Raw genomic sequence first — 13,881 nt, forward strand, 5'->3', positions numbered from 1 at the left:
TACACTTTAAGTGGGCTAATTGTATGGTACATGAGTTACATCTCAATAAACCCGTCAGAAAAAAAGTAAACTACACGTTTATTTCTAATATATGTTAATGTTCCAACAAGTGACCTGTATATCACACACACAAATCAGTCTAGTTACGTACAAAAACTGTTTTTATATCAACATTTACCTAACTCAAATTTTAATATTTTCCAAAAACCTAAAAACACTAATATCCAACTGACATTCTCTTGACTGAGCTTGCTCAGAGGTAACTTGAAAATATATCAAATATTGGAAAGCACTTAAAAAATATAAAATCAGCACAAATTTTTAAAACTCCAAAAGCTAAACTTCTAATCCCATTTAAAATGTATCGGAGTAAAAATATTCTATCAGCCAAGAAATACAGCATCACAGCCCAAAAACTTATATTTTAATTCAGAAATACTTCTAGAAAAGAAATTTTAACACTTAAATGAACACTTTCTAAATTGGGAGATGAGACTACTTAGCATCATTTATCATCCAATTCATAAGAAATACCTCTACAAGTGCCAATGAACACTATAACGGAAATACACTATACCAGTTCTGAGACCTTACAATCAGTACCTAGAGTTTGAATACACATGGTTTTCACTCCTCAGAAAAGTAAGGTGTGCAACTCTGCCTTTCTTTAAAAGAACTGGGGATACATGCATGCTCAGGTTCGGTTATTCACTATCTCCTAAGTCCCCCTGCCCAGTTCTGAGATTCCGTTCTATAAAGAATACAGTTTAGTCCCTTACGCTCAGGCTTTCTCTCGTTTAGTAGCGCCCGGTACACTACTGAACCTCTGCCTCACTCAACGCCAGATTTAGAAACGGGAAGGGGGGGCGGGTTGGTGCACAACAAGGGGAGTACAAGAGCCACCAAAAAAAAATGACCTCTTTTTCGGCCCCCAAATTTTCAGCCTCAATTCCTTACCACGTGAAATGGAAAAAGAACCTTCAAACGGCCAGAAAACTACCTTAACTAGTGTCCTCGGCTCTTGTGTATATCCCCAAAACTCACCTAATGGAAACACCCAGAAATAAACTAAGATGCTCCCCGAGTCACTGGCGCCGCCACCACCTCCTCTTCTGTCCAGTCACTGAAGCTGAGGAAGGGGCCCGATGCGGCCACTCAACAGCCTCATCCACCACCCCGAGCAGCTCAGCCCAGCCGCGCCCGCGGCGGCGCGACTGCGGCGACGGCCTTCCGCCTCTTCTCCGCGGGAAGCTCCAGTCCGCAGGAGCGGCAGCAAGGTCTCGGCCAGAAAGCTTGGGGTGCGGCAGCCGGCGCCCTCCCCCCCAATCTAAAGCAGCAGGGCAGACCCCCGAGCTCCCGATCCGCCCCGGCGCCGCGCGCCGCGCTCCCGAGCCCGACTCCATGGTACAGGAAGTCTCCAGACACTGCGGCAGACGGCGCGACGGGAGGGGGAAGGGGCTCCCCACTCCCCAACCCAAACCCACAGCCGCGGGGCCACGGCCGAGGGGCGCGCGCCCGGGCCCCGACACCCCCTCGCCGCCAACCCCGGCCTCCGAGAGTCCGCAGACCCGCGGCTCCGGGCGCAGGCTGCGGCCGAATGACACTTGAGAGAGTGAGCGCAGCATCACATGACAGTCCAGGCCACACACACTTTCTCCCACATGGGCAGCCCACACCCCTTCCGCCCCGCCGCCGACCCTCCGAGTCAATCCCCGGCCGCGGAACGGGGCCGGGGCGGGGGCGGGGGCGGGGCGGGGGGAGGGGCGGGAGGGGAACTGGCAGTTGCTGCCAAGGTGGGGGAAGCGGTGACGGTTGGGAGAGGCCGGGTTCGACCAGGCGGGCGGTTGGGTGTTTACCTTGATGCACCGCGACGCTGCAGCCGTGCCCGTCGCAATAAACCAGCGGGTTCTCGGCCCAGCCTCTCTCGTCTGAGCAAACGCAACAGCCTCCAATCATCTCCTTCATACTATGGGAGACCTCGTCCTCCAGTGACACGGGCCGGTCGCTAGAGACCATCTAAGAGGGAGTTGGGGGGGACCATTAAAAAACACATGCAAGCCAATGAGTGCTTCCCCCCGCCCAGTCCCCCGCGCCCCCGCTCCCTTCCCGGCGCCCCGGCCCCCGCCCGCCGCTCGGCCGCTCGCTCACTCGGGCTTTGCCGCTCAGTCACTCACGTTCCGCACAGGAGTCAGGAGCCATGTCCTTGCTGACTCCCCCCACCTCCCCTCCACCGCCTCCTCCGCCTCCTCCTCCTCGTCTTCTTCCCTCCCCACCTCCACCCGGCGGCTAACGCTGGAGCCCGAAGAGGGCACACATAATCAAGTAGGCCTCCGCACAGGCGCACTGGGGGGGCTCCCGCTGGGCCAGGGGCAGCGAGGGAGGGGAAGGGGGTTGCGCTTCCTCCTCCAAGCGTCACTCGGCGTGCGCGCCCGCCCGGCAGCCGGCGTGAGGGAAAAGGCCCGGGAGAGGCGAGGCCTGCGTGCGCGCCGCCGCGTCCGGCCGGCAGCCCGGGCCTGCCTCCCGGCCCCTTCCCCTCCCCCGCGCCGCTCGCAGCCGCCGAGGTGTGCTGGGGGGGAGGGGGCGAGGAGAGCCCGTGGCGCGCCGAGGCCGGAACGAGCCAACTGGAGGGCGCGGGGGCGCGCACGCGGGGGCGGGGACGTTGGGGCCGCCTTCTGCAGCGCCGGCCGCGCGGGTTGCGTGTGCACGTCGCGAAGAGGCCTCGGCGGGAGGGAGGGTGGGAAGGGAGGATTCCGAGGGCCGGGAGGGAGGGCGAGTTTTGTCTGAGTAGCTGGAGGGGACTCCCTGCGGGCATCTGGGAACCTACCTGCAGGCCTTTTCCTCGAGAACTGGCCCGTGGGTAACAAGGGTTGGGCAAGTCGGCCAGCTTCCATGAAGGGTGCAGTGAAGCATGGCTTCCTGCAGTTGGCCGCGCGAACTTCACTGTAGTGCCGAAGCCTTTTCACCCATTAAGTTCACATCCTGGACTCTACCCAAAGTTCACCCAGTGGAAGTGCCACCAAGTCGGCTGCCCGTTTACACACCACACTGGGCCAATGACAACTGAAAGTGCATCACAGACAGGGTCAAAAGCCTAGGTTGGGTTGTATTCGAAGAGGGAACACCTATGCTACCCGCAACTTGCTGTGTAGGAGTACAAATGGTTGTTAATCTGGAATTAGCAATATAATGTGAGGATCAGGAAATCGCAGTTTGAGGGAACCCAAGTTCTAGTCAGTCACCAAGTGATCTCTAACACCATGTGACAGTGGAGTCCTTTCAATTGAGGATTTCTCTGATCTGGCTCTGTACTCCAAATTTACTCTTGAAAATTTGTCAATTTTTTATTAAGGCCACTTAAGTGGCAGAAAGATGGGAGCTCACTCACATACAAATAGAAAATGGATCAGGCCTATCTGAATAATTAGCTGGATATTGAGCAGTTTTGAGCTGTGAAATCTTCCACTGTTGCCCTACCCCCTATGTATCCTTTTTAGTCCAATATTGATTTTAGGCCAAAAAAGTGTCTCATTATAAAAGTTCAGCATGAAATAGGAATATAGATAGATTGTTTAAATGACAAGCATAGTTACAAGGCGAATTCATGACTTTGATAAATACCTTACGGGTACAAAATGACTTTATCAGGAATTAGCAATATAATGTGGGGATCTGGGAAATGCAGTTATGTAAAATGCTAAAAGATGAAGGAACCCAAGTTCTCCTAGTCAGTCACCAAAAGATAATGGTTTAAGTTCTAAAAGCATTCTAAGTGTTCTCATAAAGAAAAAAAAATTTTTTTGTGGCATGGCTGCTTCTTCTATTGCAAATTAATTGCTAGAAATCTGTTTAAGAATTATAATAGATATAATACAACGCAAGCATATATCAGCAAATATATTCAAACATTCTAAAAGCGAAGTGAGATGGCTACAGTAATGCAAATCTAGAAGTGTAAGATAGGGGAAAAATGTACACTAAAGAAACCAAAAAATGAGAATTCGCTTTTAGTTATATTAGTGCATTTTTAAAAGGTGACTACAAGATTACACACTTATAAAATGCAACTTCTTTTGGAGGGTATGGTAATAATTAATAAATTTCCAAACATATAATAATGATGTTCTTAAAATATCACTGATATTTTTAAAACTAAAACTGTGTTCAAACAAATCTATATTGTTTTGTGTATCTCTACTGTATATCTTATCTTTACCCCTTTACAAGGGATACCAGTTCAACATCCAGTTCCTGATCAGGTTCAGACTCTTAATGAAGAGCAATTTTTAGTTAAAATTAATGTGAAATTTCCCTTGCTAAACACTGAAGTCGAACCTTAATGAAATAAATTATTTTAAAATACATGCATTTTATTTTTAATGCATTGGAGCTTAGTTCTTGTGATGGAATTAATTTATATGTAAAGAAAGATGGGTACTTTACCCTTTCTGTAACACTTAATAGAAGAAATGTAGGTAAATGCTTGCTGTTTCCAAAACAAAACAAAAAAGTTCATCATTTGTAATACATTTTTGAAATTTAGAAAAATAGAGAAAATACACTACTTCTTAAGAACAGGCCTATATATAAATAATAGCATCTGAAGAAGAAATTTTATTAAAAATGTACATATAAATGTTGACAAAATATAAGTCAAATTATTTAAAACTGATATTTAACATATTAAATGTTATGAAAACTGTAAGAAAAAACATAATGAGCTAAGTAGGTCATTCTCATTTTAACTCATGTACCAGATATAGAACTTCTTCTTATGTTATATATCAGAAGTATAATATTTAATATATTTCTAGAAAATATTAGGTGATAAGAGTAACAGACATTACAAAATAGTTCAGAGATACAGTTAATTATTCATTCAGTAAATATTTATGGAACATTTACTGTGAGCCAGGGAACATTTACTAGATACAGGAAATTTAGCAGTGAGCAAGTTATATTTGTCCTTTGTGTGATATATATGAGTATGATTAGCTGAATATGCTAATTCTCATAACTCAGAATGGATAAAACTTATAAATTGCCAGAATTGTTGAAGTTCGAGCAAGTTTTTAACAATACATGGTAATGTTAAAAAAACAAAAAAGTGGGATTTATAGAATAACTTCATAGAAAAGTACAATTTCAATCTTAAAATAGTGTTATCCTTTAAATCTGATTCCACATTCTCAAAATATTCTTTGAAAAAGTACACCTAGTACCTATAGAATAAAACAAAAGCCTGTGGTCCCAATATACCTCTTCACATAACAACAGCAGCTAACTCAGTACTGCCTCATCTGTTTCTCTGAACTAATCATCTGAGGCAAACCACAAAAAACTCAAGTAAAGTATTTTATGATGTAACCTCTAACCCTACTATAATGGGAAACTATATTTTCTTCCTGTATGGGTAATATATCTTCTTATAATTTTCTTTATTCCTTATCCTGGGCACCAAATTTTTGGATTTGCTTTTCCATAATCATTTACATTAGTAGATACTTATGAACGAAATATTTAAAACCAAATTTGGCTCCTAGGTTAGTATGGCTTATATTTATCTCCTTTTTAAATTGAAGTTTTATTTGCCTTCTGTTATTTGCCTGTTATGTTTAGTCTATTATACCCACTGTTGAAGTATATTTCTTTAATGAGGTACAGAAATTCAGGTATATTTCTATAATATTAAGACTAGATGCACTTTCCTTAACTCAGATTCTTAACTTCCATAAAGTGTTTAAAATTCTCTATTGGCTCTGATACCTAGGTTTTTAAACAAAAAGCAATTATCAGAATTCATTCATCTACTAAACCTCATCAGAAACTATAATTTTCTTTCTAAATAAATTAGTTGGAAAAAGCAATAAGGCAATTCCTTATGATCTGCACAAACTTTAAGTTATGCCCTCTTTCAAAGGAACCTCTGAATAAAATTTTGTTTCGCTCATTTGGTATCCAACGTTTCTTACCTTTTACATGAGAAGTTTATGAACCATATATTTATACTAGTATGATTAAAATATTGAGGTATTTCTGATACTAGTTTTGTTATTTATCTCACAATAAGTGAGTATTGTGTCTTTATAGGTACAAACCCGTGCATGGCACCTATATCATGGAGCACTATCAGAAATTTCATTAAAAGGTATTCATTTCAATTATATTTTCATTTGATATTCCGTTAATGGCTTTTGGAAAATTCCATTTAATGAAGCATATTAATCTTACTAGGTGATTTTTTTAAACTCACCATACCGCCTAGCAAGTGTCCTGCACGTAGTAGGCCCACAATAAATATTCATTTAATGTACAGTATTGGTGTTTAAAAGCTAATTGCTGCCTGAGCTTTATTCTTCAGAGTAAAGCAAGGCTTTATTTTGTATGTACACCTGAACTAAAATTTCTAAGTCATGATTAGGAAATTTTCAGATAAATTGGCTTTAAAGATTTTCAATAGTTGAAATTAATATAGGTGAAGAGTTTTTATTTACCGGGTAATTTAGAATTGTCTGTATTTAAATAGCCCTCAAATGTTAACCACCTCTCCATGTAAAAGTCATTTTCTTACAAAACAGACTCTAACTTAGAATCAATCATAATTAATATTATTGTTACATACACTTAATTGTTAAAAAGTTTAGGTAATTCTGAAATTTAAATTGTATGTAATTTAAATTTTAAAATCTTTTTAAGAATCAAGGCCTAATATTTACTTTAAAGGGTTTAGTTTGGTTAATCCTGTGTTTGGCTTCAGAGCCACTCTTTTTGCTATAAAATTGATATGCATTGGTTATATTTACATTTTTGGGTAAAACACCGTGTAATTACCAACAGAAAAATAATATCTAAAAGATGCCTTTAAATCCTCTAGGCGTTACCCAAACCTCAATCACATTTCAGAGCTGGGCTCTTTTTTTCCATGATGCAATAATACTTAAAGGTGTTACACTTTAGACTTTTCAGAGTATCATCAATATAATGTAAGGGCAGGAGTGTAAGGTCCATGTTCCCATTTTTTTACTGACACTGAAGATTTGCATTTCTGTTATAATTAAAGTGTGATTAAAGTGACATATTTAAGTGTCTGTTTATAGGATACAATAAGGTTATCCAAGTGAAAAGATTCTGGACATGGAAAAGAGGAAAATCAGTTTTTGAAATGGAAGAGAACCTTGCAAGAAATGAAACATATCTTGGACTGAAAAAAAAGAAGAATCAGAAATTAAACTGAATTGCTAAATACTATTTGGACCAAAGAAGATTACTTTTTAAGATTTAAATGTTTTCCTCTTTGAAAGGGGCCACTGCTTACCAAATCCAGAAACAAGGCCTAGAATATGTTAATTAACTGCATTGTGTCCCAGAAAGAATGAGGTTGACAAATTCATTTTTTTATTCCTTCAATCAATAAACTGTTTGCCTAGTACATCTTAGATTTTTAAAATCTATAACGTGTATATTTACCTCTTGGAGTTGTACAGTAACAGTGCCAAATACCACCATGGCCCCATAGGGTGCATCTTATGAAGCTTAACATTCCTGGCGAATTAAACACACAAGCCTCCGATCACTTTTTGTCAGTCTTTACTGTGGCGCGTAAGAGCCAAACTGTAGGTAATTTTTATATGGTGGCAATTTACCCCAATTTAAAAAGCAATGATCTTTGATGCAAGCAGAAGTGGAAAATATAATGACAGAAAACTAAAGAAAGGTATTACAAAGACTGACCTGGAACGCTTCTTGTCCCTCTCCATCCCCACCCCCATTCATGCCCTTTTTTTCCGCCCATTTGTTGTTTTTCTCACAAGTATATCATGACTTGCAACATATTCTTTTTAATTTAAATAAACCCCCCAAATGCCTGAAACACTAAAAGATGTAAAAAGATTCACCTTCTGCAATCAACTACATAGCAGATAAACTTATAGAGCTATTCTAAACATCCAAAGACTTATAAATAAAAAATGTAAATTGAATCCAAGTAGTTGGGGAGGGGGACCATGGGAGGATGAGTGTGGGAGGAATGAACAGATTGAGAATATCTAATTTCAACACCAATTTTTTTTCCGTTCAAACCGTTCCATAGTTACACCTCAAATGATTTCTTATGTAAGAATTTCTCCCTATATTTCGAAATAACTGAATGATTTCCGTGAGGAAATGCAAGTTTAGGAAGATCCGCAAAATGAAAGTGTTAAAATGCAAACCACTTCTATAGCATTTCAAATGCAAAATCACAACCACCACTACCTTTAACTGACTCTTAAGGGTTCTTTTCAAACAGAGGCTGTTTATGAACATCATCTGTTAACTTCTTTCTGGTAATTCAAAACTCTTGTCAAATGATGTTTTCAAGATGACGTGTAAATATAATATTCCATTAGAGATCAATTCTAATTGTTTTTTTAAAATCCACCTTGGGAAACCAGTGGTGTATAATACACAGACTAGTAATGGGCATTTTAGAAGGAATTTTCGCAAAGTCTATTATCAGTCTAAGTCGAAATTACTGTCTTGCCCTAGTAAGGTTTGGGCAAAAGGACTGAAATTATTTCTTCATGAGTTTTCACGCACGATGACTTTGGTCTTGTCTTCAAGATTCGCGAGCACTTGTTGGAAATCTTCATTTTTTAAAACCGTGATGCTTGCCAGAAATATTTTTTCCACATGCCTCACAAAGGAAAACAGGCAGAGTTTCGTAGGTTGCTTACAATTATTTCTTTCTAAAACGTGGTATAAAAGCTAATGACACGTTTTTCCCTTTTGAATTTCACTGTTATTTTGAAAATGCATTTCACGTTAAGAAACCAAGCCTGTTTTTGTTAGGGGTAGCTCAACCCAGCCTTTTAAAATTAGACTCCTTGTATACAACAAAGAGCTGAATAATAACAAATAGAGACAGCTAAACGTGCTTTTCCGAACTCCTTTGAATCCCGACATTCATTTTCGAATCCATACATTTAAAGAGATTTAAAATAGGATATGATGGGCTCTAACTTTCCAGATCCAGAAAAAAAATCGCCCACATTTGTCTCTATCTACTTATCACTTTGCAAACATATCTATGCTGCTTTCCCTCTTCTTTTCGTGTGTGAGTCGCAGCCTTGCCCAGCTTCCTCCAATTTAGCGGCACGTTGTAAAGCCTCCTTCCTACGCGGTCTGGAGTTGGGAACCCCTCGCCGGCCGACACTGATCATAAAACTTGCCGCGCCGACCCGACCCGGCCCAAGCGTTGCAGTTCGGGGAGGTGGGGGTGGGGGCCGAGTCGGGCCGGGGGACCCCTCCCTCGGGAAGGACGCACTCGGCGAACTGCCGCACGAGGGCCGAACAATGGGGGCGTCCGGGCGAGCGGGTCCCGGCTCCCGCTTCCTCGGCGGCGCCGGCTGCGCGCCCGGCCGCCCCCGCCCACCGCGGCCCTCCCCGCCCGCGGTTTCGCGCTCTCACTGCCGGCCTCAGCCTTCCTCCCGAGCGCTGCGGCCCGGCCCGCCGCTCGCCCCGCCGCCGCGCGCCTCCTTTCCGTCCCCGGGCTGGCCCTCCTTTCTCCGACTGCGACACCGAGGCGCTGCCTTCGGCGACTCCAGCTTTCGCTGCGGCTACCTTCCCGCTATTTCCTTAATATATTTTCTAAATATATTTTCTCCTTTATTTTCGGAAGTGGTTGAGATGTCTCACTTCCACCTTAATTTCCATTTGCTATTTCCCTCTGGAAAAGATTCCCCCAGGAAATCCAAAACCTAGAAGGAACTACAGCAAATCCCATAAAACCTTTAACTTTAAATACGTCTTTTTTTAAATTTTAACGCATTTATGTAGTCTAACCTGGCAAAAGAACTCTCTTCTCTTTTTATTTTCTCCTTTAAATATTGTTATTTTAAACTCTCCATCAAGTGCATTTTGATGAGAGGGCAGAGAATGTGTCCGGCAGCACGCAGCAAATCAGAGGTTTTATCTTACGCCTCCTGGGATGGTAAAAAAGTGGAACGTGGACGAGTAAGCTTCTAGGGAAGAAAAGCAACACAATTCGCTGGAGACGAAGCCGGGCCAGGCGGGGGGAGGCGCAGCGGGGGCGTCGAGGGCCCTCGGGCTCCGGGCAGGGGAGCTAGTCTGGGAAAGAGAGAAGGTTTTAAATAGCGGGGGCCGGGAGGGCGGCGGGCCCGCGCATGACGGTACTTTATGAGAAAGGATGGCGCAACGGATGAGATTACTTTGCTTTCTCATCCCCTAAGAAAAAACTAAAGTTGGAGGGAGGCGGGGAGAACAGCCATCCTTATTTCCTCCCCACGTTTCCGCAGAAGGACCGGGGTTGCGGCGGGCAGGGAGAGGGCGCAGGACGAGGTGGACCAATAGCAGTCAACAGGTCCAGGCCGCCGCAGGGCAGCGGGGCCGGGCCTCCGGGCCCCCTCCTCTCAGATCCCCTCCCCCCTTCCCCTTCCCTCCCCTCCCCCGCAGGCCCGGCCCGGCAGGGGAGGCCGGCTCAGCACTCCCCGCCCCACCCGGTCAGACTGCGGCCGCCTAGGCCTGGGCTCTCGGGGTGGGGGTGGGGCGGGGGTTCCCTGCCGGAGAATCCTCCCCCGGGGCTGGCGGCGGGAGGGGGAGGGGATGGAAATCGGGGAATGGAGGATTAAGAAGGACTCGAGCTCGGCACGAGCGCGGCCCGCGCGAGGGATCCTGGGTAAAAAGTGGCCGCGCGGCACCGGGAGAGCGCGGAGAGGAGCCGGGGTCAGAGGTCAGGGCCCTGGAGCCCTGCGCGCAGATCCCCCCCCACGTGAACGCAGCGAGCAGGAGGAACCTTTTTGTTTTCGACCGCGCCAGCATGCTCCCCTATTGACCGCGCTGCTTTTCCCGGGCCGCTGGGGCAGAGGAGCTCCATCCCGTATCCCCTAACCCCACCCCCCTTCCACCACCAACACACTACCCAACTCTACCCTTCCTCTCAACTCACTTCCCAGCCCCCCGTACCGGGCTTGCAATAACGCAGTAAATTTGCTTTAACAACAAGTGGGGGTGGTTGCATTTACTCCTCCCTCTCTTCTCTCCTCCCCCTTCTCTTGCTGCGGCTCTTGACACTACTACAAACCAGGACTATAAACATAAACATGTGTCACTGTAACTGGGCAGGTAATATACGGATTTGGGGGTGGGGTGGAGGGGGGGCTTGGTCGCCGCTTGGGGGGCAGTAAAAAAATGTGTGTTTCACGTGCTCGTCGGCTTTGGGGGCTGCCCCCACACACCGATCCATTTATATAATGCCGACTGCGCTCGGTCACTTACTCATTCAGCCACACAGACCCACAAAGGCAGACTTGCCGATAACCACCGTACCCAAAAGCAAACACATTTAAATACGACTCTCTCTCCTTTCCCAGCCACCGCTGCTGCCATTTCTTCTATCAGCAAACAGTAGCGTCAATTCTTGAATCCCCTTTCCTTTAGAAAAATTCTTTTCCACATAGCAATAGAGAACATTTTTCGACCTAAACAGTATGCCGCTCTTTTTTCCCATAGACAGTAACCTACATATTTTGTGCGCAGAAATCATTTCAAAAAGCAAGTAAGGCTATTTAAGTGACAGTTTGAAATCTGTAAAGGTTCTTCCTTGGGCTTTCCCTTCCTGCACTTAGCAACTTCTGCTCTAAGTTGCTGCGACTGGAGCTGTGGAGGTTAGCCACAGCGAGCCTTTATTATTATTATTTAGTCTATATTTACACTGCCGATCAACTTCTCTTTCTTAGTTCAGCAAGCCTAGCAACAACTGCTTACGGTAGAGTAAAGCGAATCCTCTCGCAAGCTTTCTGGCTTGAAACGGAGGGAGATTCAGAAAATGTTCAGATGGAGAAGTGGTTCCCTTTGTTCTTTCATTGTTTCTCTACGAACTGGTGGATACAAGGACAAACACTTACCTTCTCTTCTTTTTGCTCCCAAAACCAGACGTTCCCATCAGCCTTAAAATACACAATCCACCTTGAAAGTAACTACGAATGTCGGGAGAGTTTGTATTCCATTCTTTTTCGTTCTCTGCCCTCTTTTAGCGTAGGATTAAGTTGCCGAGCACGTTGCTGCAAGCTGTAGCCCCCCGCCTTAGTGAATCGGTCACGTTTAGGACCCTCTAAGTCCATCCTAATTCTGCCAGTAGAACTGAGGGCATTGGAGCTCTAAACTTTCAAAAGGAAAGGGGCCCGCAAGTATCCAGAAAACTTACGTATCCCTTGAAATTTTTTACCAGTGTATTTTTGTACCACATCACCAAATAGAATTTGCCAAGAAATATTAGACATTTCTTCGAGGAAAGTGTGTGTGTGTGTGTGTGTGTGTGTGTGTGTGTGTGTGTGTTTAAGTTTCTTCTTAGCAATGTGCTGCTTAGACAGATGGAGTAACAAGGCAGGTTTGTATGGACATTTAACGGAACGAGTGGGTTTTCCATAACGTTTGTTATGCCATGTGTTTTTTCAAAACACTACTGGAACTGAGAAAGGAAGCAAAGAGAAATTTGAATTATAACGTTGCGGAATGACTTAAAGAGAGGCGCTTGCTTGAAATGAATTAGTGTAAAAATTGGCCTCAAAAGCAAAAAGTGAGATTTTTATAGTTGAAAGACAATTTTCACTCTATGATTCCAAAATTTAGCAAGTGACTTTTCTGGTTAGCGTGTGATACATGTCAGTGTTTAGTGTCCAGCCTGGTGGGCATTCCTGCCCAAACCCTGTTTAAATCTGATTATGATGTGATTTGTTGAAGTCATGAATACGAAATGATCCTTGTGTATCCATAAATGTGAACTTGGGTTTTTTTGATCTCCCGCTTTTTTGTGTGCGCCCAGTAGCTGCAGCAGTGGAAGACAGTGATTGGCTCCAGTGCTCCTAGAAGGATTTGGGCTGAAGCCAGGGGAACAGAACCAGAGGATTCCCTTTCCAGAGACCATCAGGCCCCACATGCCTTATCTGTCCCTTCTCCCCTCATGGGTGCTCAGAATTTCAGTATGGCTTCAGCAGCCCATAGGTAGGCCTCAACACTGAGTGTCATCACTTCGGTTTCTACACGTTTGGCCTGATGGGAAATAAACAAAAATTGGGGTAATCCAAATAAATTGTGGGTCTTGAGGTTTGTGTATTATTTGATACACCAACATTGAACACTACTTTCTCAGATTTTTTTTTCTACATTCAGGATCAATTGTGAGAGGCCCTGGTGTCTCATAGGAAAATATTGCAACAAAACAAGATAATTGGGGAAAGGCAGTTGCAGTAGGAAAAGTGGCTTTTCTTTGATGGCATTTAATTGGAATTAAAAGATTCTTGAGCTGTAAACATTATTTATTCAGCACACATAAGCAGGCATTGTTTTATCACCATCATAATTATGGTGTCCTTTAAAACTGGCTGATAGCAGGAAAGATAAGGGAATGTGCCTGTAGATTCAGATCAGGTCCTGCTCCTTTCTTTTTTTCCCTGCCACCCTCCCTCCCCTCTCTCTTTACTACCCTCCCCCCCCCATTCCTTCCATGGTCACTAGGGTCCCCCACAGCCCTTGAGATGAGGAGAGCAGGAAGATTGTGGCCTAACCATTTCTTACATCATGAAAGTGATTTGTACCACACTCTAATTTGACACAATCTATAACCTTGTCTCCCATGTTTATAACTGCTTTTTAGCTTGCAATATGTGTTAGCTGAAGAGTTGCCTATTGCTCACCTGTATATAATCTTGTCCACTAGGGTTTGTTGCTTTACCTTTGTCTAATTTAGAAAGCACACTCTTAGCGCTTTTTCAGAACAAAGCCTCACAAAACCCCCTTTACCTCCAAGGATTTGCAAATTTATAAAGGCTGCATTGAATTCAAGATGGGTCAGGGGGCAAAAAAGGGTAGAAGGTCACTGCATTTTGA

General features: G+C 44.1%; 1 protein-coding gene across 11 annotated transcripts in view; it reads right to left on the bottom strand.

Moving 5' to 3' along the window:
- The window catches only part of MLLT10 (MLLT10 histone lysine methyltransferase DOT1L cofactor), a 248,902-nt gene extending 246,025 nt beyond the window's left edge, over positions 1-2,877 (bottom strand). For 8 of the 11 annotated variants that reach the window (XR_014293707.1, XM_082617244.1, XM_082617242.1 and 5 more), the window contains exons 1-2: positions 2,149-2,227; positions 1,857-2,016 (exon numbers count right to left, since the gene is read on the bottom strand). Coding sequence is in view for 10 of the 11 variants with exons in the window: in XM_082617244.1 (XP_082473370.1) it covers positions 1,857-2,016 (160 nt within the window). In the remaining variant the exon portion in view is untranslated. Of the gene's footprint in view, positions 1-1,856; positions 2,017-2,148; positions 2,237-2,273; positions 2,527-2,824 lie in introns of those variants that run through there. The other 3 variants (XM_082617240.1, XM_082617239.1, XM_082617238.1) reach the window with 3 other exon arrangements.
- Between the last annotated feature and the right edge of the window lie 11,004 nt (positions 2,878-13,881).

The sequence above is a fragment of the Mesoplodon mirus genome, assembly GCF_964341445.2.
Source record: "Mesoplodon mirus genome assembly, chromosome: 4".
NCBI lineage: Eukaryota > Metazoa > Chordata > Mammalia > Artiodactyla > Ziphiidae > Mesoplodon > Mesoplodon mirus.